Here is a 27,141-nt window from a genome sequence, read left to right on the forward strand (position 1 = left end):
TTTCTTGAAACGTATTAATAAATTTTATTCGGACAAGCGGATAAACTTGTATTACAACAGAGCTTTAAACAGCATGATTAAAGACTGCAGTACTCCAGCGAGCACAGGCAGATATGTACATTTATATGAAGACCAATAGTGATGCACCTCACAGCTGATCATCAATGATCAAGTTAAAAAAAGAAACTTGACTTGAAGTACATGAACCAATACATTTTCTTCAGGCCATGACCAGCATGAAAACGAATTAGAACAGAGGTACATAACAGCAATGTTGCCTGCCTAAGTACAGCAATATGCTGCATTTAATGATTAAAATCAGATTCTAGTGTAGTGTTAGCAGTGAGCCCTTAAGAAAGAAAAAAAAAAAAAAGGTATGTACCCTTCTTTTCTCATTTAACACCCCCCCCGAAAGGAAACTATTCATATATTAAGAAAATGATGGGAGAAATACATTTTTTTAATAAAAACCCCATTGCAATTAATACTGGAAATTTTCTACAAGGATAAGGAACAATGGTATGAACAAAATTCACTGTAGGGCACAGTCCATGGATACTAAAACTGTGCTACTGCATGAGACAAGCCACTTTTACTACCCATTTATAACATGGGCACCAGCTTAAAAAAGTGTTATGGCACAGCACATGTACAGCCCTCCATATGACAGCATTTCAGTATCAGCTCCTGCAGCGAAATATGTAAAGAGTGAACATGTGGGCTATATCAGGGCAATGTAGACTACAATCGTTCCCTCTAGTAGACAGAAGTTACTCATCAGAGAGTTCGAGCTTCTTGACATCTCAGGAAGACAGAAGATTTAAGGCTTTGGTGGCAATCCTCTGAGAATTTGGGTTTCCTCCTCCCTACTAATGTAGAATAGGAAAACAATTAATAGGTCCACACTGTCTTGAGTTAGAAAACTAGGCGGCCTTTGTTAGTAGGTGGAGGATGCTGTGCTCATGGCATCATCAGCAGGTTTGGTGTTAGCAGGATGTATACTGGCAAAGTACTTGACATCATTATCATAATCCATCTGTAAAGCAACAATTGTCTGCTCCACAGCTTCCTGGTGTGAATTCGCTGCAGTCAAAAAGTATTCTGGAAAGAAAAACACAATCATTTGTAATAAGAGAATACACTGAAATAAATATATTGGAATATTAATTACTTTCTACAACAAAACAAAATAATTCAACACCTAAAATATTACTACCAGAAATAAAAGCCATTTAATGCAAATATGCAGGTAAATAAAATGTATAAATATGAAGTTATAAACATGCGTATGACAGGTCTTGTCTGTTAAGTTTTATAATTCTATTGAGGCAGTTGTGTCATCCAGGAACTTGTGTTACAGACAGGCCGATGACCTCTTACTTTCTGCATTTAGGCAATACAGCTTATTCATCAAGCCCTTCCCTGTCTGCCCATTATTTAAAGAAGTGGTATCACTACATCTTTGGAATCCACTGAAACCACCACTAAAAAATTAGGAAACATTTAAGACCTGGGATTGTATATATAAAATACTAAACTAACAAACCTATGTGCTTCTTGGGTTGAATCACAAAAATCTACATGTAGGATATTATAAATGATTGTTAATTAACTTAAAGAATGAACATGGTAGGAGCTGAACCTTCTATCTGAAATTCTTTGTACTTTTTTATATTTAGGATTATCAAGTAATTAGAAGTCTTTTAAAACTGGTGAACAAATAATTCCTATAGTTCACCTTTCTCCAACAGTGTTTGCTTTAAGGTCTTTGCAAGGAGAACTCTGACATTTGGTACTCTGTCAGAGGCAAGCCGCAACAGATGAGGCATTAAATGCATAGCAAATTGTTCCATAGGAAGGCAGTCATCTTCAATCAGGGCCTAGGGGGGAAAAAAATTAAAGTATTAATATATACATTTTACACAGGCATGAAATAAGTGTGAATATAGGCCTGGCAAACAGCCAAAGAGAAGGGTTTGCAAACACATACATACATTTTCATATAATACAAAGGATTGCGAGTTTATTTGGTTTGGTTACATCCTACTGGTTTTAAGTTAAACCAGAGAAGTTTTTAATGATCAGACATTTGAGTGTAAAAAGGAATTAACTTGAAATTGAAATGAAAAATATAATAATTAGGGCAAGTATGGCAATTGTCAGTATAAAGTTATAAGACTGCTATAACGGTTATAACAAGAAGAAGTAAGAAAACACGAGTAGATAAAAAAACCAACCTGGCAAATGAACACAAATGTCTGTCTTCCTGACCATTTTGAACTCTGGCAAAACTGTTCTACAAGTTTATTCATAACATCTAAAGCCAATGCTGGATTAGGAGCCAAGTATAACTTCTTCACTATTTCACTGACCTGCAAAAGTAGAACACATACAATATTCCAAGATATGTTCATATATACAGTGTAAATAGATAGTTTTGTTTTTTTTTTTTTTGTGAAAATTGGGCTGCAAAACACTTGCAATGCAAAACACTCTGAAATGTTAAAGACAGAACATGCAAGACAACCTATAGGTCAATTTATATTCTGGCTGCACAGCTCAGAGGTCACAAGCTTGCTATGACACTCTCTTAGTAACTCATTATTCTCCTACATCGACATAAAAAGGGCAGAGCCCATTACCACACATTATGTGGGCTGTAAGTTTGATTGGGCTTTTCACTTAGTGGATGCCACCTGTGATTAAATAATGACATCTCAGAAAGTTGGATATGTTTAATAAATTCATGTTCCTCATTATGTTGAAAATCAGAATCGTAAATAGATGTTTCTTAGAACTCTTAGCAACAGTGTGACACGGGTAATGGGAAGTCTAGTATATAACACCAGCAGGTTCAGGTACATATATTGCCAGGGAATGAATATAAGAAGAGTATTAGGTTAGTAACTAATAGTTGTGCAGGTCACCTCTGTCCTAACTATACTTAATTGTAACAGTACTTAAGGCAACTTTAGACCTTCTTTGATCATTTTGTCTTTTCTTCTATTCATTTGAATGGTAGTTTTCTGTTTTCTTTGACATCTTTCAGGTTTTGGTTGCCTTTTAAAGCTTTTGAGATCATTTTAGCTTGAGAAGCCTATTTCTGCACTTCATATTTTCACCTTTAAAAAAAACTAGGGTTTTCTTCCTGACATGGTTGCACTATGTCATACTGTGGTCCTCTGTTATTCAGCATTTTATCTCTATTAAAAACAAGTGTGGGTGACGTACCAGTTTATAGGAGATCCAGCGTACTGATGATACTTTGTCCCCACAGAGGCTCAAAGCAATAGGCAGCAAGTAGTCAAAAATATCCCTGGCACTATAAAGTTCAAGTAGGAGGACCAACTGCCTGTGGAACAGAAACAAATATGTTTAGAAGACAAAGTAAACAAAGCCAGCTGGTTACATTAGGATTTTAGTTTAGGAGCGCTTGTGAGAATCTCAATGGAAACTTCCCACACCTCATGCCCCAGTAATGGGGACCAGAGAGAGAGGGAAAAATCTCCCTCAATTGGATGATGTAATCCTTTGTGCGTGCGCAGAAGTTACATTATCCCCATAGTCTGGTATATAACCATGTGTAAATGTATTTAATGGCTAACTTCATTGTGAGCAGTCACAATAGTATGTGGAATCAGTCACTGTTCGTTCTCACCAATAACATAAGATTATGTTCCATTTGTAAGGCATATAAAGTATCACTTCGGGCTCAACATCATTTATAAAATCCTGACATACTCATTCAAGGATTACAATAGTTGTATCCTGTATAATAACTATATAATAATTAGAAGATATTTAATGGATACAAATTTGAACTATATTATTACCCTACCTACCTGTATAGGGAAAACAGAATACATATAATCTTGAAAAACCCACAAAACAAGTAGTACAGCTAACAAAGATGAGTTTGAGGTTAAACTTTATCTTTCTTGCAAAATGAAACTATATATGTTGGAATCTATCCACCAAAGTCACATTGGCGATAGTGTGACTAGTGATAGAGGAATAGTGATTGTTGCCACATACAATTTAAATGCTCTCTAAGGTAAAAATGTGACATGCTGGCTTGACCTTTATAATATAAATGTATATGCTTACATTCATGTTCTGTTAGATTGATATGAACATATTATGACAATGACTGGGTCGTGACTTTCTATTTAATTTGGTGTTAGAATTTGTGTGCAGGGTTGATATTTCTTGACATTTTTGAATTTCTAATAAAAATGTATTTCACATTGTTTGTTGCAAGTTCAATTCCCAGTGTCTACTATAGACTTGAGCAGCTTTTTAAAGTTTTTTTTCCACTAGGAAACTATTTGCAGGGATATACTGATATCTGGTTAGCATACATTAGGATTAAACTTTACGGTTAATTGGTCTGACATTAACCACCCTTCTATGATCTTATCACATCATTATCTCATGATGGTTATAGTCTGAAGTAAGCTGTGACTTCAAAAGAAAGTATGACCCACAGAAATTCTCCCCAGCCAAACACATTTGCTATAGAAGAAAAACAAGAACCCCAGCCTGGTTATAATAAATACACACTCTGCTAGTTCTGCTCTGAATCGCCAGTTGCGGCAGTTGTCTGTAACCAAAAATTCTTGCAGCTGATAAAGGTATTCCCTTCTTTTGTCAGGCTGGAGAAGCTAAAAGGCAAAATAAAAAGGCAGCGTGTAAGTAAAGTAGGTAGCATTTGTACCTACAACCATTTTTAAAACCAAATCATCCATTTAAAAAGTAGACATTACAGTGACTACAATCATATCTTAAGTTTCTATTCGTATTTGACCCAGTTTAACAATTTAAACAGAAAGATACTGAAAACGATGGGGATCTCATCAAGCACTTTAGCCATATAAATTACTGTCTTGGGGAAAGCAGCAACCTAACAGGCACATTGTTTGACTATGGATTTCCCCTTACAAAGTGCACTTCAGGTGTGTACATAGTACCACCTTTTCACAGAATGTTCAACATAGCTTCCTGTGTGGTGATGGATAATAAGTGCCCTGCTGGAAAACTAAGGTGCCCAAGGATGATTAGATTGTGCCTGAACCTCCAAATGCACTCTAGCATCCAGTGGGTACAGTCAAATCACTTCAATCATTCTTAGCTGTGTTTAGCAGAGTACAGGATCAATTAATAATGCAAAGATTAGCTTTCCTTTTCTAAGCAGATTCTAGTGGAAAAAAATGTTCCTCCTAAAATAGACATCTTCCTACTTAGTGAATAAAATCCTATAGTATTGTAGAAATATAAAACCAAAAAAATCTCCTAAATAAGCCTAAAGTGGCATACAAAAGGTTAAGTACATACTTTTAAGAAGTCATATAAATGCTTTAGGACACCTATCCTGACTTCATCAAGATCTTTTAGAAATCCATTGAAGATTGGCAGCAAGTCAGCAGCTGTGAGGGTATCGCCAAGTATTAATGCCAGTTCGTGAATTGAAAATGCCAAAGTCCTTCGCACTTTCCACTAACAAAAAGTAAAAAAAAAAAAAAAGTTAATACATTAGTAACAAAAACATGCATAGGACTAGTGAAAAGTCTTGATAAGCTGGTGGATTAAAGCTAAAGTAAAAGTTCTTTTATTACCTGCATGTCTGCAGCTAGAGTCTCATAGGTGTCCCTGAGGCAGTGCCAGTTTTGTCTGCCCAGTGTGAGAGCCACTCCTGGAATGCTATAGGCGCAGTGCTTGGCAATCTCTGTGTCAACAGTCTGAGCACGGGATGGGTCAGTCATAGATAAATACTGATCCAGTAAGGCCTGAGGTACAACATCCTGGTAATATAAACACAAGGCTTAATCTTGCTATGGTCTTATAGCAGTAATGGAAAAGTCTAAAAGAATGAAATTGAAATAGGAAAATACCTGAACTTTGGATTTTTTCTCCTCTTCGGGGCTATAACTGCTACTGCTACTCAAGTCGGAATCGCTGTGTATGTAGCGTAGTGTGGATTGCATGCACTAAGAAGAAATGGAATCAAATTAATTTAAAGCCAATCCCTGCCATTTCCTTACTGTTCATTCACATTCAGAAAGCATGTGGATGTGAGAAGGTGAGACTAGACTCAGGAGCTCAAATTTTGCATACATCAAGATATGCGCATAAATGTATGCAATTTTTAATCTGTTTTGAAAATAAACCTGTACTACAAGAAAAAGATTACTATTACTAACATCTTTGGATTCTGAGATTGGGTCCCCAACAAATGTCTGAACACCTTGGTTTTTGAGCAGGGTTTCTCACTTCTCCTCCCAATGGCACAGAGCCACAAAGGGGGTAATTAAAAAAATGTTGTAAGAGAAAAAGTGCTAACTCCTAAATCTCACAGAATGGTTGATATGTGCTAGTGAACTTTCTTCTTTGCGCTATTTAGGGTAAGAAGGCCGAGATGTTTATTGTACATAGGTCACGAACAGAATTGTCTTATCAAGTTGGGGTAGCAAATCTATGCATTACTAACTGCTCTAAACACAGCTACCCTGGAATACAGATTTGTTTCTGCACTCCGCAAATAAGAGCAAGTGCAGTTTTATTACCAGTACAATAATGGGTAAATGCATTTACAAGTACATGCCATAACTACAATCTTTATATTGGACTGAATGATGCAAACTCCTACCAATGAATTCTTCATTCTGACTACTACTTTTTTTGTCATACAAGAACAATATTGGCATTATTTTTGGCAGCTGCAGTTATACCTCCACAGAATCACTAATTAAAGGAAGAGTGTCATCCTGGGAAATCTTGCAGTTTAACCTCCCGGTCTCAATCAGATCATTATGACCTATAGTTGCCCGATTCAAGTGAGAGGATTTAGTATTTTCCTGAGTTTCTAGGCTTGATGCCTTGAGAGCAGCAGTAAGGACATCAACTTGTGCTAAAAAAAAACAAAAAAAAAACACACAAGCACAATTAACAGATATACTCAATAGTTGATATGCATACAAACAAAAAGATAATGTACATGTAACATGGCCAGAGTGTATTTTATCGAAACAGCTGGATAACTCCCTGAATTCAGGGAGTCTACATTCTACAGTCCTCTTGTCCTCTACCCTCTTGAGTGGTAAGCCCGGGTGTGGCTCAGGGTGAAGAAAAACCTGCTGAAAGCAGTAACCCGAGCCACACTCGAGGTAGCTAAAAAAAATAAAGCCTTACCTGGTCCCATGGGCATCCTCCAGTGTCTGTCCCCCAGTGAGTGCGCTGACGTTTCCCGGGAGTTTCCAGTGACGTTATTGTTTGCCTCAGTGCGTGCAGGAGCGAGGCGGGAAATTCAAATTATTTTGTACTGGATTCAATACAAAATAACTGTATTGAATCCAATACAATCAATTTTTGATTTATTTATGGCATTTATTTTAACAGATTTTTGCATTTTCTATTTAACGTTTAATATTAAATTTATTACATTTATTAAATATTAGACATATTTCAGTATGTTATGCCTAAGAATTACAGGCCTGCAATGTAAAATAAATTTTCATGAAGACAATGTACAGCTTTTAGACATATAAATCCGGACAGAAATGAACCACCCAGGAGGTTAAAGGTCTTGTCATTTCATCCTTTTTGATGTTGGTATTTTCTAGAGGTTTTTCTACTAGCACCTATATAGGTAACGAGTAAGGCTTAGTCTCCAATGCACCAAACACCCATGTTTAAAGAGCTTTAACCATGTGTCTAAAACCCAAGGCAAAAGCTTCCTACTAAAAGCAAATTGGCAAACTTTTTATTTCAACCCAGTATGCAGTTTTGGCTCGTCTTGGCCGATTTGTTTTGAAATGGATGAAAATTAGGGAAAAAATGAAACTTTCCACATTTTTCACAATACTTGCTTAAAGACAGTGGATGTGTAACTCATAATTCTACATCATTCTTGTCCATGTCTGCCTGAAATCAATGCATGAACATCAGCAATAATCCTGACAACAATCTATCAGCAGAAGTGCTGATAAAAAATATTGAACAATTGCAGAATGCATAATTTGCTACAAATGTAGTCACCTTTTACATCTGGATCATCAATATGAGGCTCCAGGTTTTCAATCATCTCCTCAAGCTCGTTTCTGGTGGCCATGGCTATGTTAGGAGATACAGGGGATGAAACCTTCTGGACAACTGGCCTTTCAGGGCAGCTTGTCTCTGCTTTTGCTTGACATAATTCCAGATCGATATCAATCTCTGGAATGGGAGTCCTCCAATAATGAAAAGAATTAAAAAGCTCTTGTTCAGTAGCAATTTTCTCCTTAAAGTCTACTTCCAGATCCTTGGACACTTCTGTGTCTGAAGAACTCTGCTCAGGTTTGTTTAAGCCATCTGAAGGCTCCAAAGTGCAATGTGAAATAAAGTTACTACAGTAATTGTTGACCCTAAACTGTTCATCTGCTGTATCATCATCCAAGTCTGTGTCTAATTTCACAGTAAAAGAAACAATGCTGCATTCAACTGAAGATTCTTCTGATAAAGCATTTGCATCTCCTTTAGTCACATTATCTGTGTTTTCTTGCAAGGGCTTAGTCGACGAGCTACTAAAAGAAAAGCATTATTAATATTTGAACCGGATGTAAAACAAATGCAATCATCTGCTAAAAATGCAGACAGACAAAATACTTAAAATAGAACTACAGGCAGTCAGCTAAAAAGAAGCATATGTACAGGGGAGCCTGTTCACCTGCCAAGTGATTTACATTTCTATTCTTTGAGAATCTTTAAGATTAATACAGCTTTGCCACACAATCCAACTCAGTCTCGCAGGACAGGAGACCCAATTTGTCTCTTCTGCAGTAAGGAACCCATACTGGTCTTATGTTGGCTTTCTCATCCGCACATCCCTTGTTTATGTGTACATACATACATACATACATACATACATACAAACACAGAATTGCATTTGGCAGTACGTGGTGGAGGAGTCACATACCTCTCATCAGCTTCATTTTGTTTTACATCCTTGCCGTTTTTACATTCTTCTTCTTTGAAATACTGACCAGAGCTGGATGGGTTTGCAAAAGTTGATATAAAAGGCCCAAGGGATTGAAAGGCAGCTTGTCGTACCTAAGATACAAGTCATAACTCTCATTAAAACTTTTAGCACCATCTGGGAGCTGCAAAAAGACAGAAAACCGTAACAGTGCTATAGGCTCACATCACAAAATATAACATGAGGATAAATATTCCTACTTGCTATCATGTCATTTTTTCTGAAAATGAAAATATTTACTTTGGTGTTTAAGTTTTTTTGAAACAGACCTACAGAGAGCCTAACATAATAATGCATCAATATGGTGTTGTGTGGAAATTACTTGACCACCAAACTTGCTGTCAGAGGCTAAAATTTGTTTGAAAAGAAATCCTTCAGAGCAGTGGCAAAACCGATTCAGGGTCCAAGACCCATCCACAGCACATTAATTATTAGGTTTCTGGAATGCAGATGCAGTGGATTATTTAAAACTCAATGGGGATTTTAACACACATACAGTCCTTCTAGACAGCCTTAGTTCATTAGGCAATTTCACATACTGCCAGCAATTGTGCTTTAATGCAAACATGACAGTTTTCCCTCTGCCAAACTGAACAAGGCATTCGTTGTCCCTCTGCATTCCCTTAACAGTCACGCTATGCTACAGAGCAGTTTAAAGAGACTGCGGTTGGGGCAGAACAAAAAGAAGGTTGTGTTTCCGAAATGACTTAAAGAATTATCAAAAGCAAATGATAAAAATTAATATAATATATAATCAGTGTTTTTAGTTCTAAGAATTTTTCCCACAAAAATCCTTTATGCTGGTACTTTTCTATTGTCATTTGTAGGAGGAAGCAACACATAGCGAGTAATATCAAGTGCACTTGCGCATTGATTACCGTCAATGCATCATGGAATGTGCAGCCTGGCAGTGAACATAACCTTTATTATACATGCAATACTCAAGCCTTAGACCAACAGTTCAGTTCCAACCAATTTTTGAGAAGGTGTGGGGGGGATTATGAAGCTAATTATGCAAAAAACATTAAAGTAGTGAAATTATTATAACAAGTAAACACTGACACATTTACTTTATTTTCAGAGATTTCTACTTCTTGCATATCCTAGCAAAATAGAGCAGGTGCAGATTAGAAGCCCTGTCAGAGACTTTATTATAAGATTTTTACTTTCACCCTTCCTTTTCTGCTGACCATGTTTGCAACAGGCAGGAGGGTAAAGATGTCAGAGAAACAGAAGGTAAAAAAAATCTATAACGGACAATAGAATAGAGGAAAACCTGACAGGGGTTCCATACCTTTCCCACTCGATTCATACATAAATCTGAAACTAAACACAACTGACATGCTGGTGCTGCCTACAGAGTCAAAGGTCATTTTCTTTTCCAGTTACAGCTTACATTCTAACATTTTGGTTAAAAAAAAAAAAAAAAAAGAAAGGGAAATTACACATACCCATCTAGATGGGTCACTGATTAGGTTAATAAAGAGAGAAGATAACTTGGTCCGCCGGAGTTCTTGAGAAGTTGCACAGGACACTGCCATGAAGCACTCAGCACAGGCCTTCCTCACACCCCATACATTGTCAGAACAAAGCTGGAAGAATCGAGGCAGCTAAAGAGGGGGAAAAAAAAAGAAAAAAAAAAGGAAGAACACATGTAAGCCACTTATCTGAAATTATACACACACACACACACACACACACACACACACACACACACACACACACACACACACACACACACACACACACACACACACACACAAGCTATATGCTTACTGCATTAGGAAATTCAGATGCACTAGCATTCTGACATGCAAACTTAACTAACTGTGCTAAATCACATAAACATTCAGCATTAAAAGAAGTCATAATTATTATATTAAGAATATTGTTCTATACCACACCACCTAGAGTATGAAGCAGTCACTGTGCTTCAACTTTACAAACTCTTACAAACTTACAGTCACTCACTAATTTATTACACATGTACTTATATACTGCCATGTGATGAAAGAAGAGTTTGTTTCCAGGTCTTTATCCTTCCAGACAACTGAGATCTCTTGATATGTGATCCACTAGTCTTTATAGGCTACCTTTGGATCCTTTAGGAGCCTTGACCAAAGACACTGCCAGGTCTAAGACAATCAAGGACAACTGTTTTACACATTAAATCAGACCTAAACCATGCATGCGTGAGAACGACAATCTTTGTCCCCATCTACATCACCCGATCTCGAGCCTGCACAGTGCGAGATTGGGTGGCATAAGAAGGAAAACCCGGAAGAGGAGAGACCGACATCAGGACCCAAACAAAGAAATCACCCGATGGATAGACAGATCTACGGGATTAAAGTTAGGTGTGTTTTTTTATTTTGAGTTTAGTTCATCTTTAAGCGCCCCTTTATAGTCCTTGGTTTATTCTCTCAGCCTCGTTGGCCACAGGTTAACTTGTCCCTGCTTCATTGACAACCCTTACTAAAATGTTAAAAGACTTTCTACACTTGCTATACCCAAACTGGTCTCCAAAAAGGCAAAACTCACCAGCATTTTCTCTGTTGCTTCCTGTCCAACAACGCTGCATATATCCCCAAAATTGGCTGCACATACCTAGAATGAAAGCATAATGTCACAGATTAAAGACCATCACTACTGCCTGGATAAAAGCTTACAAAACAACTACCAAAATAAAAAGCTAAAAATGCTGCGTTACGCAAGATAGGTCAAGGTTTAGTTTAAAATAATACCCAGAATTCATGTTTAAAATTGTACTTGGAGGCATTGTTTTAAAGTGTGGTACCACATATTTGGGGTTGTTATCATATGTTGACTGGAAATATATGATAAATATGGAAATAAAAAACAATTAGGATCTGTAACTGTCTAATACATAAATATAATTTTAACTTTTTTCTTCTTTATCTGCATAAAAAGGTAATCCTGATTTCCCTTTAAAATTGTTTACATTTAAGTGCCATTCAGGGCCAAAAAAAAAAAAAAAAAAAAAAAAAAGCAGAGCGGAGCTATAGTGGAACAAGGCTACAAACAAATAGGTTGTGTAGCCATTAAAAAAATTGAACATAAATATAACTCATATTTTTAAATAAAATGTTTTTTTGTTTTTGGTACCACTGTGCTTTTTTATGTGAAGTGTTATTTTTACACGATAAGTGATAGGCATCAACAACCAAAAGTGGACCTTGGAAAAAAAAGTCTTGGTAAAACGTTAAGTGCAGGAAACACAAGAACTGGCACGGTGTATATGTTTTCCAAATGCCAGGAACAAACTTAAATGAAAAGCAATGTTACCAACAAAAACTGGAAATGATCCCATTTCACAGACCTTACTCATTTTATGCAACAGCTTTTAAAGTGTCAGCCAAAGGGACCTGCACATACTAGTTTATTTCTAATAAAACCTGCGAAAGTCCAAAGAAGTGATGCTGTATACAGCTCCAAAGTTGCAGCTGTTACATTCCTCCTTAACCTACTTAATGCAATAAGCCAATGGAAAGAAGTGCATTGCAGGAAACAAAAAGAAGGCACAATGTGGCCATTTCCTTTGCATTAGAAAATCAATATCTGCATACTACATATTCAGTGTTCAACCCAGAAATTTGGGGAAGAAATTGTAGGCGGCCGGCAGCTCTTAAATTGTGACCCAACTCTTTATTACCATGCAAAAACAGCTGGTTGGTTACTAAAAAGTGCCAGATGCACCTGGCTAAAAGAGTCTGTGGGAAACCCTGATAATACATTAAAAACAAACAAAGTACAATCAAATAACTGTTGCTATATATTTTTCAAAGTTCATTTAAAAAAAACAAACAAAACATATTTGGACCAAGTGACAGTAATCCAACCATGTCCATTTCATGGCATATAACAGTTTTAAACAAATGTATGGTATACTTTAAGTTGCACTCAAGGTGGAACTATAGTTCAGCAAAAAAATTATAACGTCCTTCTAAAATATTGATAATTGTATGACTCCTTATACAGCTATTGCTATATAGGAAACTTTATAGCAACATATCAATAAATGCTCTTACCTTGCGGACATGAAACATCCTGCAGTCGCAACACATCTCACAGAATCTTGGCAGAATCAACCTTTCCGTTATATCCTTACCCACCATCGATGCCATTTTGCACATTATCTAAAGAAAGGGAAAAAGCATCATCACAAAATAAATGTATGCCTTTATATGCAACCTTTTTAATGGCTAACAGAACATTGTAAGGTGGAACTAAAATTTCCTGCATTGCATTTTTGTTAGTGACAATAAAAGATTTATAAGACTTTACGTTTCTAAGAAAAGATGTGAACTGCTGCATGTGCTCCCTTCATCATAAAATTCTTTCAGGGTATTCCAACTAATAGGCTTTCAAGTCCCCACAATAATATTCATTGCAACAACTGCCTATTTAAAGTCTAGCAGCCATTTTAAAATGAAGTAGTGACAACTTTCAATTCAGTATTTACTCAGAGGTTAATCTGAGTCATTAATCATTGTGCCACATACAACAAAAGTTGGGGGCAGAAAAAAAATAGAGGAATAACAAGGGAGTCTGCATTTATTATATCTGCAGTTACACATGAAAAGCAATGGAATCCTAATTAAACGTTCAGTGGCACTGATTGAAAAGAGGCAGAAGTGTTGAAACTCACAGCCACAGCTTCGGTCTTGACATCATCATTGCTGTCGGGGGCAGTTAGGTCAATTAGCACTGGACATACTTTACTCTCTACATCCGACCTCTCTATGAGCTCCTGCTCAAGCAGAACTAGCAATGCTGCCTGGCTGGTCTTTCTGACCTGAAACAGTAACATAGTATTCAAATGAGACTTTAAACAAAACAAAACAAAAAAATGGCATAAGATTTCTAAAATGTATTATTAGATGTTAGAACATACACACACAAATTCTAAAAAAATAAAATGTTTCTGACTGGCATTATCTCTTGGACTATTCCTCTACCACTTCAGGACTAGCAGGCTGGCTACATAACTTTCCTGCCTTGGATGTGTCTAAACTTCTTAGGGTGTATTGTTTTTCATGGAAGGCCATTGCTTCAACGCAATATCGGGAAATGCTTCACCGCCTTTTTCACAAATCATACATTTCTCCAGGCCAAGCTCAGCAGATGAGTATCGTAGACTTTGTTTGCCTTAAATGTGGAGCTTCCTCTGCAAATGGAAATTATAAATGCCTTATAATGAAGAGCTACTGGTGTCAGTTAGCACTTTACATCCATACCCACCTAGTGAACTTCCTGCCTCTAACCCCAGAAAGGAAAATCTTGGGTTTATGACATCCGATTCTCCTGGGGAGTGTGACAACTGGCACTAGGAATTCAGTTTTGCACTGTTGGCTCTCCCCTTCTACAATGAAGCTTTTCTTAACAAAGATGCAGAATCTATTCAAAATGGAGTGGACTAAGGCCTCCTTTCACTCAGACACCAAAATCCAACTTTTCTTTGAAACTTTGCAGAGCTTTATTGACACATTTAATGTTTCGACTAAAACCAAATTGTACAATTGCTTTTAACATAAATCTTGGTATTTATACAGAAAATTGGAGGGTGACCCTACCAGAAACAAATTTAGGATTATCTACAGCAAGTCACCTTTTATGTCTGTAGTTACAGAATAATTTCACAAATCTTACTAGGAGAAACATTAGAACTGAAGAGTGGGGGACAAAAATGTTTGCTGTACACTTTCTGACCCATGGTAATTGTTTACCTTGTTCCTGTGTACCTGTATGTAACTGTACTTTTAACAGCTGACTTTAAAATACATTTAAAAACATGTTCACAGGAACCCTAGACATGGGTCACAGAGAGCTAAACAAAGAAAGTTTTCTTGTAACACACAAAAAAAGTCACAATTTGATGGCAAATAAGGATATTACTGCAGAAGGGCAAAAAGGTGAAATGTAAGCTTGGAAATGAAAGAGCAGCTGTGTGTATAGCAAGATGTAATCACAAAATTGTAACGTTGATCACAAAATTCCACTGAAAGAAACTTAATATTCCTAAAGAATATAACAAAAAGAAAAAAATCCAACCTGGTTATTTTGGTCAGCAAGATATCGCACTACGATGGGTAGAAGATATTTGGAAAAAGCATGGGGAATTGAAGGCCTGTTCTCTTGACAGAACATCGCAAGGTGAGGCACTTGTTCCATGAGTTCGGCACGCACTGTGGGCTCTGTCCAGGAAAATGAAAAATAAAGATCTTTAATCTAAATTTTAACATAAACATTACCAGGGACACCAAACAGTATTTATTTGTGAATGAATATTTCACCTAGTATTGTAATATTCACCAGAATGTTATGTTTCAGCAAATGGTACTTTTACATATTAAAGTTTACCTAAAGTTAAAAACAAAATTACATGCGTTTTATGTCTTATGACATATTCTTTCCTCCTGTTCTAAATTTATATGTTCAATATGTCCCCTAATAATATTATTATATTCTTTGCAGATAACTGTATATTTAATACATTTGGCTACAATTCATGCCCTCTGTAAATAGAGCTAGATACAGTTGTGTTAAGTCAGAGGTCGAAAAACTGCGGCCTTTAGGCCAGATACGGCCTAGCCGGTAGTTTGTTCCGGCCTAACGCCCCCTGACCCTTACCTAGCCTAATGCGGCATCTGAGCCTCCTCTTGCTGTGGATCCCTATGTTCAGCGGAAGTGTTAAGGGAACGTTCCCTCTCCTCCGCTATATATATATATATATATATATATATATATTATATATACACACTGTGAATATAAATATATATGAATATAAATTATATATATATATATATATATATATATATACACACACACACACATACATACATATACACACACACATACACAATACAGCCTGTATCGATCAAATGTTCATTCATCGACTATCCTCGTTCGTCGGCGTCGTTGGTTACTTTTTTTACAAACGATTTTTGGCCAATCGGTTGTTCGTCATTCATTTCCAACGATAAAAATTGGACGTGTGTACGCAGCTTAAGACTCAAAACTGGAAATTGCTAGCTTTAAAAAAAAAATTCTGACATTTTAATAAATTCCTGAACTAAAAAAGTTTTTTTTTTTTTTTTTTTTTTTTACTCTAAAACATTATACTAAAAATATTTTATGATTTTTTATGAAAAAAATTTCCTTAACGAGTTTTCACAAACAAAGCTTCTCACTACTTAAGGGCACCCATGCTTCTTTCTGTTACAAAGCTGAATATCTGCACTACATTGATGCAAAACAATATCTTTACAAAATTTTTATTACTGCTGCTTTACTTCTTGAACCTCCTTCACTCAAGTAATTTGTATTTGGCAAAGCTGCATCAGTTTGGCCAGTCAGCAACTAGAGGTACATTATTCAGGAGGGCAAGGGGAGATTATTGTAGTTTCTGTGAAAATACATACCTGAGTCATCTGACAGTTTTGTAACTCTCTCCAACACAGAAATACAGTCCTTCTCGTCATCACTGACTTCTTTCAAGGTGTCTAATAAGCTTCGGGCCACCATTTGTCTAAATGAAAACAAAGAAAAAAATGGGGTGACCCTTGCAAGGAAATGCAAAAAAAAAAAAAAAATCCTCTCCGTTACAAATCAAATTCTAAATTAATTGAAAAATGAAAAAATATTAACTGCACACCAACTAAAGGCTTAAAGAAAGATGGTCTTGAAAGTTCTAGCCATATCCCAAAGAAGGATCCCACAAAGAATCGGATGCACAGACCGGAGTGGGTCAGCTGGCTGAAGAGGCATAATTTTAGGCTGGCTAAATAAGCAGTTTACATTCTGAGAGTACAGAGTTTTCAAGATCTTTCATGGCAACTAACCAACATTAATTGACAGGAAAAACGTTTCACTTCTGCATTTACAATTGCAATTTAGAAAAAAAAAAAAAAAGAAGAAAGAAGAAAGAAGAAAGAAGAAAGAAGAAGGTGCACTCAATGTCATGAGCGAAGACCAAACACTTCTAGATTATACAGGGATTTTTTTAAAAGACATTTCTTAATTAATCCTTACCTAACTAGTGTAATTTAAATATTCAGGAATAAAAGGAACTGGAATAAAAGTTTTCTCAAAAATGACATTGCCTGGGGGATGAGGTGGTTGGTTACAATCTAAAGGTTGATTTAGTTGGTCAGTTCTAACTTCAGCCCAAAAGAAAAATATGGCCAGCTGACTACCTGAATATACAGAATGACCAGTTTTTTCCATCAATAGATTTATTTATTTCTTTCATGACATGGGAATATTCCAATACCCTATTGAGAAAATGTAGGATGTGCTACAGCATTCCAACTATTAATACAGGATCTTAGTGAAAAATGAATGCAACTCTGGAGATAAATGTTGCTGGGACTTATCAAAATGATACCAAGGTGAATGTGTGCTATAATCAAAAGGTAAAGACAGTCCAAAAGTGTGACTTTTTTTGGCCAGACAGAGTGTATAAAGCAGTAGAAGAGCCTTGTACTGTATTAGCCATTAATTAATGCAAACAGTTTGTAGCTCAAGTGATACTCTTTATGAACTAACTCGAGTTAAAAAAATGCAAGCTTTTTGGATGGCTTAGATGTCCCCTTCAGGGACCAAAGCCTTCCCGTAATAAATATATAGGCCTGAAGAGGGGATCCAAGACATTATAAAAGCTTATGTTTCTAGTAACTCAAGATAAAGAATATCACAACCACTTCAAACAATTGCAGATAACGTCTTTTTTTCCAGCCAGTGATTAGTTAGAAGGGGGTTTTAACATTTGACTTCAGCACGACCCCAATTCCCCCTTGCCCACCAGAGAGACATTCCCAGTTGTTTTGGGTATATGGGGATGTTGCGACTCCTCTTTCCCTCCAGTAAGCTGCTATGGGTAGTGGCATGGCACTAGTGTAGCTCCATGTGGGTTGGGACCTTTTTTTTTTTTTTCTTTACTGATCCATCATCCAATCAGAGTTGACTGGTAACGAACTGTGGGATTTTCCCTTTTTCTCCCACAGGCCAGCCAATGGGGAGATAGATGATAATAATAAAGGTAAGTTTGAGCAAAAGCTCTGGCTCCCACACAGGCCAAGGGGCATTAACCACCTGGGCGGTTAGCCCGATCTTGGTTCGGGGTAAGAAAACTTGCTACTATCGTTTACCCTGAACCAGGTGCGGGGTAGCTAAAAATATAAACAGGTGTGACATTGCAATCCGATTGTCATACAACATTGTATGACAATCGGATTACAACTGAAAAAAAAATACTTACCTTGTCCCCGCAGCTCCTCCGTAGAAGTCTGTCCTCTTCTGTCTTCTCCCGGCGTGTGCAGTGACGATCTCGGGGGTTTCCCGGTGACGTCGCTGCATGCGTCTGTGCGGGCGGGAGGCGGCGGGGTGGGAAATGAAAAACACTTTGTATTGAACTCAATACAAAAAAGCTGTATTGAGTCCAATACAAAGAAATCTTTATATAATTGTATTATAAATATATTATATAAGCTACTGTACATTTACATTGCATTATACAATATTTAAAAAAAAAAAAAAAATTCTTTTTTTTTTGTTTTATAAAAATTTTTTTAAAGTTTATTAATAAATTTATTAAATTTTCGACATTTTGGTGAGTCATGCCTAAGAATTTTAGCCTACAATCTAAAATACATTTTTTTTTTTTTTTCTTTTTGCATGGAAGTACGGAAAGAATTAGAACACCCATCGTTCGGGTACACGTCCCTCGGTGATTTCTGATGATATCAGTGAAACTCAGGAAATTCAAATGTTTTGTCTATAGGTATGTGACGTTGGACTCTGTTTTAAACTTTACCACACTAGGGAGGTGTTTTAGAAAAATATATTACTATATAGTATAACGAATTATTGCATTTTCAGTATTTTTTATTTATTAATGCATTATTGTTTAAGCTGATTTTTGTGTTTTTTATTTAATATTAAAGTGAAATTTTTTTTTTACATGATTGTGTGTTTCAAACTTTATTATTTTCATGATATCTACTAGACCCTTGTTCAGACATATTTCTGTAAGTTACAGGTCTACAATTTAAAAAAAAAATTCATGAAAAACAGTGTACCGCTTTTGGTACAGAAATCCAGACATTAGTGAAACTACCAGGTGGTTAAACCTTGAGGAACAATAAGATCAACAGCACAATACGGCCCGGGATGATAAAAGTAAGAAGTAGTTTACACCCTCCACTAAACCCCATTACTCATCTATCACTACAATGACATTAGCCAACTAGCATGGTAGACACTGAAGAAGATTATTAGCAGAAGATGTAATGTGTACAACAAAGCTAGAAGGGTTTCAATACTTCAAGGGTGCTCATAAAGATGTTTTCACCTACTAGTTAATACCTATTATAAAAAGAAAGGTGTATTTTAGGACAATTCAGTAATAAAACATCAGCAGATTACATGCACAAGCTAGATAATGGTTTTGTAAAAACATACCTGTTAAATATATTTTCACTTGAAGCGTACTTGTCCAGCCTTCCAAGTGGGGTCAACATTTCATCTTGTGAGACAAAGTCCAAGGCTGAAGGTATAATAATCACATCAGACTCTGAGCTGTAGTCATCCACACCAACTATCAGAAACATCAGAAACATAGCTTGAAAATCCAGTTACATTACACTAGCAAAAAATCTGGTGAATTGCTGCTGAGTGATGCATAACTGTGCACTGCTCTGGACAAAGATCATCCCCAGCTGTGCCAGAATGACCTGAAAGGCAACACATTGGAGAGATTTCTAGGACTTTGCAGTCTCAAACATGCTCAGATTTTATAAGGAGGGTGAAAAAAAAATCTTAAATTATGCAAATCTCAGTCCATCTCTAGCAAAGAGGAAAGCTTAAATGAGGTCAACATTGGAACATAAAGTAATACAAAGAACCGAGTGAGAAGGTTCTTATTCTCTATCAGTATTTTACTTGTGTTTGTGTTGTTCCTATTGAAGTGCGCCAGGCAGAATAAGAAGGGACAAGAAAACACTGCACTGGTTTTAACTCTTTTTCCCAGCGTGTAAAATAAAATAGCCATCATCAGGGAAGTAAACAAATGAAAGGGTGTCATTTAAAAAAAAAATGCAGTAAGTTAAAAAATTAATTAAATAAACATGCACATCTAGTGTCCTTTGCTTGCTGCCATAATAAGATATAACAATTATTGCAAGCAACATGCTGTCTAAAGCTTACCCAAGCAGCTTTGCACCAAAAATAAACATTATGGAACATAGTTAAAATAAACCATTTGGCACCAAATAAAGGCTACATGCCCTATGACTAGTGAGGACTAAGTCTTTCCCTGACAGATCTTATAAAAAAAAACTATTCCAAAATATTCCAAACAAATATCTTGCAGGGCCTATACAGCTTTAGGCAGGCATGTTCTTCATGCGTAATGATAGAATGAATTATAGTAAAATGAAACAACCCTTTTATTTAAAGTAAAAGTTTGTTTGTGGTTTTTTCCCTAAGTGCAACATCCCCTTTATTTTTTTTTTTTTAAAAAACCTACAGCACGTATCCCGAGAGGCTTTTTGGCTGCTTCTTCTGCGCACGCCCGAGCATCTCGGTCATGGGCAGAAGCCCTTTAGCTTTTGCAGATCAACAAGTTTTTTCCCCCAATCTAGCGCTTGTGCAGCGTTAGACCGGGTGACGCAGGAAGAAGAACCCGGAAGAAGAGAGGAGACAATGTCAGCGTCGGGCCGAAGACAGATACCGGAGCGACGCGAAGGAAGAAACCTCCTGACAGATAGACTGATCTGCGGGATTAATGTGAAGTGTGATTTTTTTTTTTTTGTTTTGGGTTTACTTCCACTTTTAACTTCCAGTCCCGGGGTTTGGAACAGGAAATTAAAAGTGACTAGGTGACAATGAAAGAGATAACCAGAGATGGTGTGGACCCTTCCCTTCTATATTCAAAATCGTTTAAAAAAAAAAAAAAAAGTTTTGGCTACACATAAGAGAGCACAGGTTGTCATTACTAGCAAATGAAGTGATGACTCCAATATCCATACTTGTTTGGGGTCACGGAGAAATTAATAAAGCCAATAGATCAGAATAACAGGAAGGAAATGACCGTTTTCAGAAGCAGAGGTCAACATATCACAAATATTTGTCTAGCACAGGTTTCCCTTACCACTACATCATACCATCAAACTGACACAAAGAATGCTTCTCCTGAAATGAATAGCCATTACTAGAAAGAGCCGGGATGATAGCCAGCACTAGGAAGACATCTGCTTCCTACAGGGAAGGAACAGCTTCTCCTCAACTATACACAAATATTGTATCAGCAGCACAAAAAAAGCGTGGCTTTCTTTTTTTTTTATATTTGAGTTCTGCGTTAAATCTTGAAATTCCCCATAGTATTTATAAAAACATACAATTTGTTGCATGTGCAGCCAATTCAATAATATGAAATAATGACCTCTGCCATATTGCAGAAAAAATAATTATATTAAAACTATTATTAAGTAATGCAGAGGGGCTCCACCTGCACTTCAAGGGGCCAGTTGATCCACAAGTAAATGTTAAAGTGGAACTAAACAAATTCTGTGTCCGATTAGGGGTCCCCCACATTAGGAGACTTGGATGGGGGATTTAGATGAAAAAATGGTGCTTCAAAAAGGTAAAAATAAAAAAGTACACGCTGGATGGGTTGGTTGGGTGGGGGTGAAAGGGAATTCATTTTTACCCCAAGATGGGCTTTATATGCTTGTTTTTGTCCAGGAGACCATTAAACACTTTTAATCTTCCCTCCAATGCTTCGGGTTGTGGGTGAGCCCCGACTTTACAATGCAGGCCTGCATTGTATGAGACGATGTCAAAATAAAGCATACAACAAATGGAGCACTGAAGAGAAGATGCTTTGGTAAGGCCTTTAGGAGTGAGAGATGAGGTATAAAAGGTTCTTTATGGTACCCTACATAGAAAGGAGCATTTGACCTGTGCAGTGTAGGGGATTCCCCGCAGCAAGTGTATTTTTAACAAATACCTGGAGTTCAGCTTTAAAGTTTGAAAGTGTGGGTTTCTAATGTTTTTTTTCTATTTATGTTTAGATATTTTTGATAGGGATTTCTTTTGATCCTCAATGTGTCCCATGAGGGGGGGGGTTGTTTTCAATTAGGAGGAGGTCTTCACAAAGACAACTTACTGCAATAAGTCTTTCTTATGGAAGATTTTATCCCAGTGAAAACTATCATGACAACAATTGATCCTTCACAATGAGAGAATGCAAAGAACTTAAAAGAAAGAAATAAACAGAGGTTGTAAAACCTCTCATTTGGGAAAATGTTTGCATTACCCCATTAAATTTGCTATCTAACCACATTTTAGTATACAAGGTGTTTTGATGGCCTAACATGGTAAAAATCTTTACTACTCTGTATTTTATACTCCTGACCAGACTTGTCTCAGTACCTTGGAATGAGTCACACCACAAACCAAGAAACAAGATCATGAAGAAAACATAATTGGCCATAGGAAACATGTAAAGGAATGACTAGTTGGACATGAATAAGAGAGGTATTTAGACAAACATAAGCCTCTCTATTATAAAAAAAAAACGTCATGCAGACATAAATGTGACTTATTAAATGACTTATTTAGATACTTACTACTAAACCAACAAACTTTTCAAATGCATAACAAGGATATGATTGTTTCACGTGGCATTTTTTTTACAAACAATTGTAGACAACCAGAAAAGTGTTAGAACCCCTGTAAAATTTCCTAAATGCTATCCAGAACTGTTAGGCCTCAATTGCTCCAGGGAATCTTTCAGGTCCATGGGTTTCAATGGCAGTAATTGATTCCCACAAGGGAATGTTTGAGGAATGTCCGATTCCCTTTTTATAAATAGAATCCTTGAAGAGATTTCCTCTCCCTTTTGGCTCTGTATGCAAATCTCTACTAAGTGGGAAGTAGGGGAAAACTGCAATAGTTTCCTTTATTCCCTACGATTCGTATGGAAAATCTAGTTCTAGCAAGTACATATTTTATTTAACTCGATAATGTAACTTTCACCAAAAAAAAAAATCAAAGAAGAGATAACATATGTGAATAATTAATACAGCAAGTGCATGTTCTGGCAGCATGATGTCCCTTGTTAATGTGTAAAGAACCAGAAGTCAGGTAAGTAAAAGGTCCCGGGTCAAACGTACACGGTCTGCAAAGACTGTGTCACAAAAGCATGATTTTACACATGCACTTAGTTGCAAATAGAAAGGTTAAAAGCATCAACCATTGCAGAACCACAACCTGCACAATCATACTTCTGGTGCTAAGAACTTGTCTGTAAAAAGTGCTTGTACGATTCTTCTCAGGTCATGGGACTAGAAAAGTATTACAGTCAAGGAATCAAACTAGAAGCTATAGGTCAAAGTTTAATTTAAAATCTCTTTTTACGAAGCAAATATATTAAACAATGGAATAGGACACCAACATAGCAATAACTGGGTTCACCGGACCTCTCCGAGGGCAAATTTCTAAAGTTGTTTATACTACACTCTTTTAGTACAATCTTTGTATATTTAATAACAGTTAATTATTTTAAAATAGAGAAAAAGCCATAATACAGAACTGCAAGGCAAAGCTCAAGTTCCTATTAAAGGCAATATGGCAGTGGAAGGAAACCAATTGTGACAGTAATACATGTGCAGTGTTCAACCCAGAAGTTTTTTTCAGCCGGGTGGTAAGAATTAGTAGGCAGGTGGCAGCCTCTGTATTATGATCCAGCTCTTCACAGTAACCACCTAAAAACAGCTGTGTGGTCACCGGAAAATGCTGGGTGGTGCACCCGGATAAAAGGGGTGGGGAGAACACTGATGTGTCTGCACTGCTGCCCCACTAAGTCCACTACCTTGATTTTTAAATCAAAACCCCAGAATCCAGACACAAAGTGGAGTTGAAATTAAAGCAGAGGTCCTTTTCCATACACTTATTCCAAGTAAAAGCAAGCCCAATATTCAGAATGACGGCCATAGTATTTCTCACAATAAAATGAACAGTTCGGAAATCAGTCTTTGGAAGAGTTTAGTAGATCCCATGAACCCTGGAGATAACAAAACAAAACTGGTGGCAAATTCCACAGCAATTTGAAAACATCCATTCTGAATATAACATTGTGTTGGAAACACCAATTAAAACATTATTCTCTCGTCAAAATGTGAACATTTTCACCAATACTCACCTCAGAGGATTTCTGCAGCTAGAAAAATAAAGCAAGCAGTAAAGATGATAGAAAAGGCTATCATTGTGAAATCATTCTACAGATTAGAACTTCTGTCACTAAAAATTTCCTCACTAGACCAATTTCAAACAGAATACACAGGTATTATTCAAACCTATGCAGCAGCATTATTTCATTTACTTCTGCTTTCTTTTACATTTCTATGGAAAGGAAATTACATGAAATAACCTCCCTGTTCAGTTTCTTCCTGGTGATGGCTGTTGGTGCGTTTTGTTTTGTTTTTTGCTCCTTAAATAATTATGAAAGCAGATTAAATAAATAATCCACATATTGTGATATTGTAATCATCCTAAAAATATAAGCACATGCTTTCATTTGGGGTTAGTAGAAGACCCTTGTTGCAATGTCTATATATCCCTTTAAGTCCACCTCTCTCTGTAACTTTAGGATGAACTTCCCTGAACCATAGTTGGGGGGTATGAACTGATAATTTAAAGGTCACACTGTCTCATGGGCCAAGACTACATGTTCCATAATCCCTTGTGACACAAATGTAATACATGTGAATGTAATACAAGCTTCGTCTTTTCACTGGAGCAGTGGTCACCAACCTTTCCGAACCTACGGATCACTAAATGCACGGAATCCAGACCGGGCATGCGTGGGGAGCCATGTGTTACTCAAAGGGGAAGAAACTTCCCCTATAGTGATGTCATGATGCCAGAACCAGGCCACTCTCCCATAGCAGGTCTGAGCCTGCAATAGGAGAGTGGGTGGGTTGTGTCCATACGGGGGAAATGGACCACCGGTAACCGCTGCATTAGAGCACGGCAGTAACTTAAATTGCCAAAGTGCTCACCGAGCAAGAAGTGCCCATGTAAGCGTAGCTATGCTGGGCTTTCAGAGAAATCCTGTATAGGCAGGAAAGATGTAGATAGATGGAAGTGCAGTGCACAAAAAACTGCAGGTCCGAGTATGCTAAAGTGACAGCCTACACAAAAATAGCTAGAAATATACAATGTATACTGCTACTTTTTTCCTCCAGAGTATAAGGCAACCCTGCTACTAACCTTACCTTTCCATAAATGATTGGGAAAATGTTAATTCTCTAGCATGATCCTATCGCTTCTTGGTTATCACTGCCTTCTCCTCTTCTGGGTGTGCTTATTTATTCTCTGTGCTGGCCCAGCTCCTGTACCCTCATCTCCACCACCATTATGTAGCTGCTGTCATCACTATCAGAACACAGAACCCACCAGCATTCTCAATGCTTCTGATTGTCTACACAACAAAGGCTTATAACCGGTAAAGTGCATAAAATGTGACCTTTCATAATGATAATATATCTGACACAGAAAGGTAAAAGATAATTATTCCAATCCCCGCCCCCCCTCCTTACATCCCAATGACCTACAAAGAGCTAAACCTTGCCAAGGGGAAGCTGATTTCACTAATGAAAGGAAATATGTACAGATTCATCACTGAAATAAAGAATATTTCCCAGTGATAAAGATGAGAAGGTATATTTAGGGGATGCAATATATTAGAATATAAAGAAAAGGAACTTACAACCATCTATCTCTTCCTGCATATCATCTTGAAGCAGCGACAAATCTGCAAGAAACATAAGAGAAGATGAAACAAAGACAATGTATGCAGGCTCATCTCACACATACACAAAGCCAACATACCATTCTATACAAGTGATGCACCTAAAGGTTCAGATAAGGCTACATACACACGTCAGATGATTTTTGTCAGATTATCGATTTGGGGATAGTATTGGACAAGAATCTGGCGTGTACAGCGCTCATCCAACGTCCTTCATGGATTCATCCTGGCGGATCCATGAACAATTGTAATACAAGTAAAGGGGGGGACACAGTGGGGTGCCGCTAGCTCGTCCCCCCCCCCCCCCTATTGAGCAGAACATCTATACAGAGCTCATTCATGCATCTTTCAGGCTTTTGTCATTGGAAAATATCATGAAAGATCCTTTCCAACCACAAAAATCTAACGTGTGTACGTAGCCCTAGAGCTCATAGCAGCAATTCCTGATTGGGAGGCGACATTATATATAATGCTGATGACCAATCAGAGCCTGACATACATCTGCCGGATATACCCCCGGGCACAGGGTCAGGCAGCACCCATTACTGACCAGGCCGGGCTATGTACAGTGCCAAGCAATGCCCACTGTGCCCCATGCCAAGCTCATCAGTGCACCAATGCCCAGTCCCTGTGATAAGTCCCTGGCCAGGCTATGCACACTAGCAGGCTGACCCCTCCAGTGAATGTCCCATAGCAAGCAGTGAATGTGAATCCATGGCTAGGAATTGTGTTGTCCCTGCACGGTATCTGCCAATACCACACAGCCCCAAGCAGAGACCTCCTGCCAGTCCTCATATACCAGGCCCAGCCCCGCACCTCTCCCGGCACAGCACGGCACATGACACTCTCTATGACACGCACACGGCGCCCTATCACTCACCCGCCATCTTGTGCCCCAGGCCGCGCCGCTACATGGAGTCTGCAGCCCGCACAGTCTCCGCCCAGCTCCTGGGGGGGTTGTAGGGTGCGGTCACCGGGGGTGGGGGGTGTGTACGTCCCCAATGCGTCTCCGTGGTGTTTTTATAATTCACAAGTTGCAGCCTCGAATCACGGAAGATGCAAAAAACGGAGAGGTCTGAAGGAGGAGATGACATCACAGTCATGTGACTACACCACGTGACCCCAGGAGTGCCGATGGACTATGGGTAGAAGGGATCCCCTGACAGACGAGAGACACAGAGAATGAGGCGCCCTGCGTGTGTGGGGTGCAGGGTGGGGGATGGCTGCCTATACTCCAATGTACAGGGAATGTGGGGGATGGCTGGTCTCCCTCCTCTGTACAGGGAATGTGGGG

The 27,141-nt window shown here is 37.7% G+C and overlaps 1 protein-coding gene across 5 annotated transcripts; it reads right to left on the reverse strand.

The window, feature by feature from the left end:
- Positions 1-26,948, reverse strand: PPP4R1 (protein phosphatase 4 regulatory subunit 1). Of its 5 annotated transcripts, XM_072411444.1 has the most exons (21): positions 26,728-26,948; positions 25,806-25,850; positions 24,237-24,254; positions 19,493-19,628; positions 16,453-16,559; positions 15,083-15,225; positions 13,680-13,826; positions 13,060-13,167; positions 11,552-11,617; positions 10,462-10,620; positions 8,951-9,084; positions 8,035-8,558; positions 6,729-6,907; positions 5,892-5,987; positions 5,616-5,801; positions 5,335-5,496; positions 4,564-4,664; positions 3,232-3,352; positions 2,238-2,372; positions 1,739-1,880; positions 1-1,101 (listed from the first exon to the last, which is right to left on the reverse strand). In XM_072411444.1, exons 4-21 carry the CDS (start codon positions 19,549-19,551, stop codon positions 938-940), a joined length of 2,733 nt encoding a protein of 910 aa, XP_072267545.1. In that variant the 5' UTR covers positions 19,552-19,628; positions 24,237-24,254; positions 25,806-25,850; positions 26,728-26,948; the 3' UTR covers positions 1-937. The 5 variants fall into 5 exon arrangements, with proteins under 5 accessions (XP_072267545.1, XP_072267544.1, XP_072267543.1 ...); XM_072411443.1 differs by lacking the exon at positions 24,237-24,254 and having other exon boundaries at positions 19,493-19,577; XM_072411442.1 differs by lacking the exon at positions 24,237-24,254 and having other exon boundaries at positions 8,035-8,555.
- Positions 26,949-27,141: the final 193 nt, after the last annotated feature.

Source organism: Pyxicephalus adspersus, chromosome 5 (genome assembly GCF_032062135.1).
Source record: "Pyxicephalus adspersus chromosome 5, UCB_Pads_2.0, whole genome shotgun sequence".
In the NCBI taxonomy this organism is placed as follows: Eukaryota; Metazoa; Chordata; class Amphibia; order Anura; family Pyxicephalidae; genus Pyxicephalus; species Pyxicephalus adspersus.

What these genes read in the sequence shown, in the direction of transcription:
- PPP4R1 (XM_072411441.1), bottom strand. An exon ending in AGAAAAAATCCAAAGTTCAG is followed by an intron (nt 5,802 to 5,891) that starts GTATTTTCCTAT and finishes TTATATTACCAG; the next exon opens with GATGTTGTACCTCAGGCCTT. An exon ending in ATTTATATGACTTCTTAAAA is followed by an intron (nt 4,665 to 5,334) that starts GTATGTACTTAA and finishes TTTGCCTTTTAG; the next exon opens with CTTCTCCAGCCTGACAAAAG.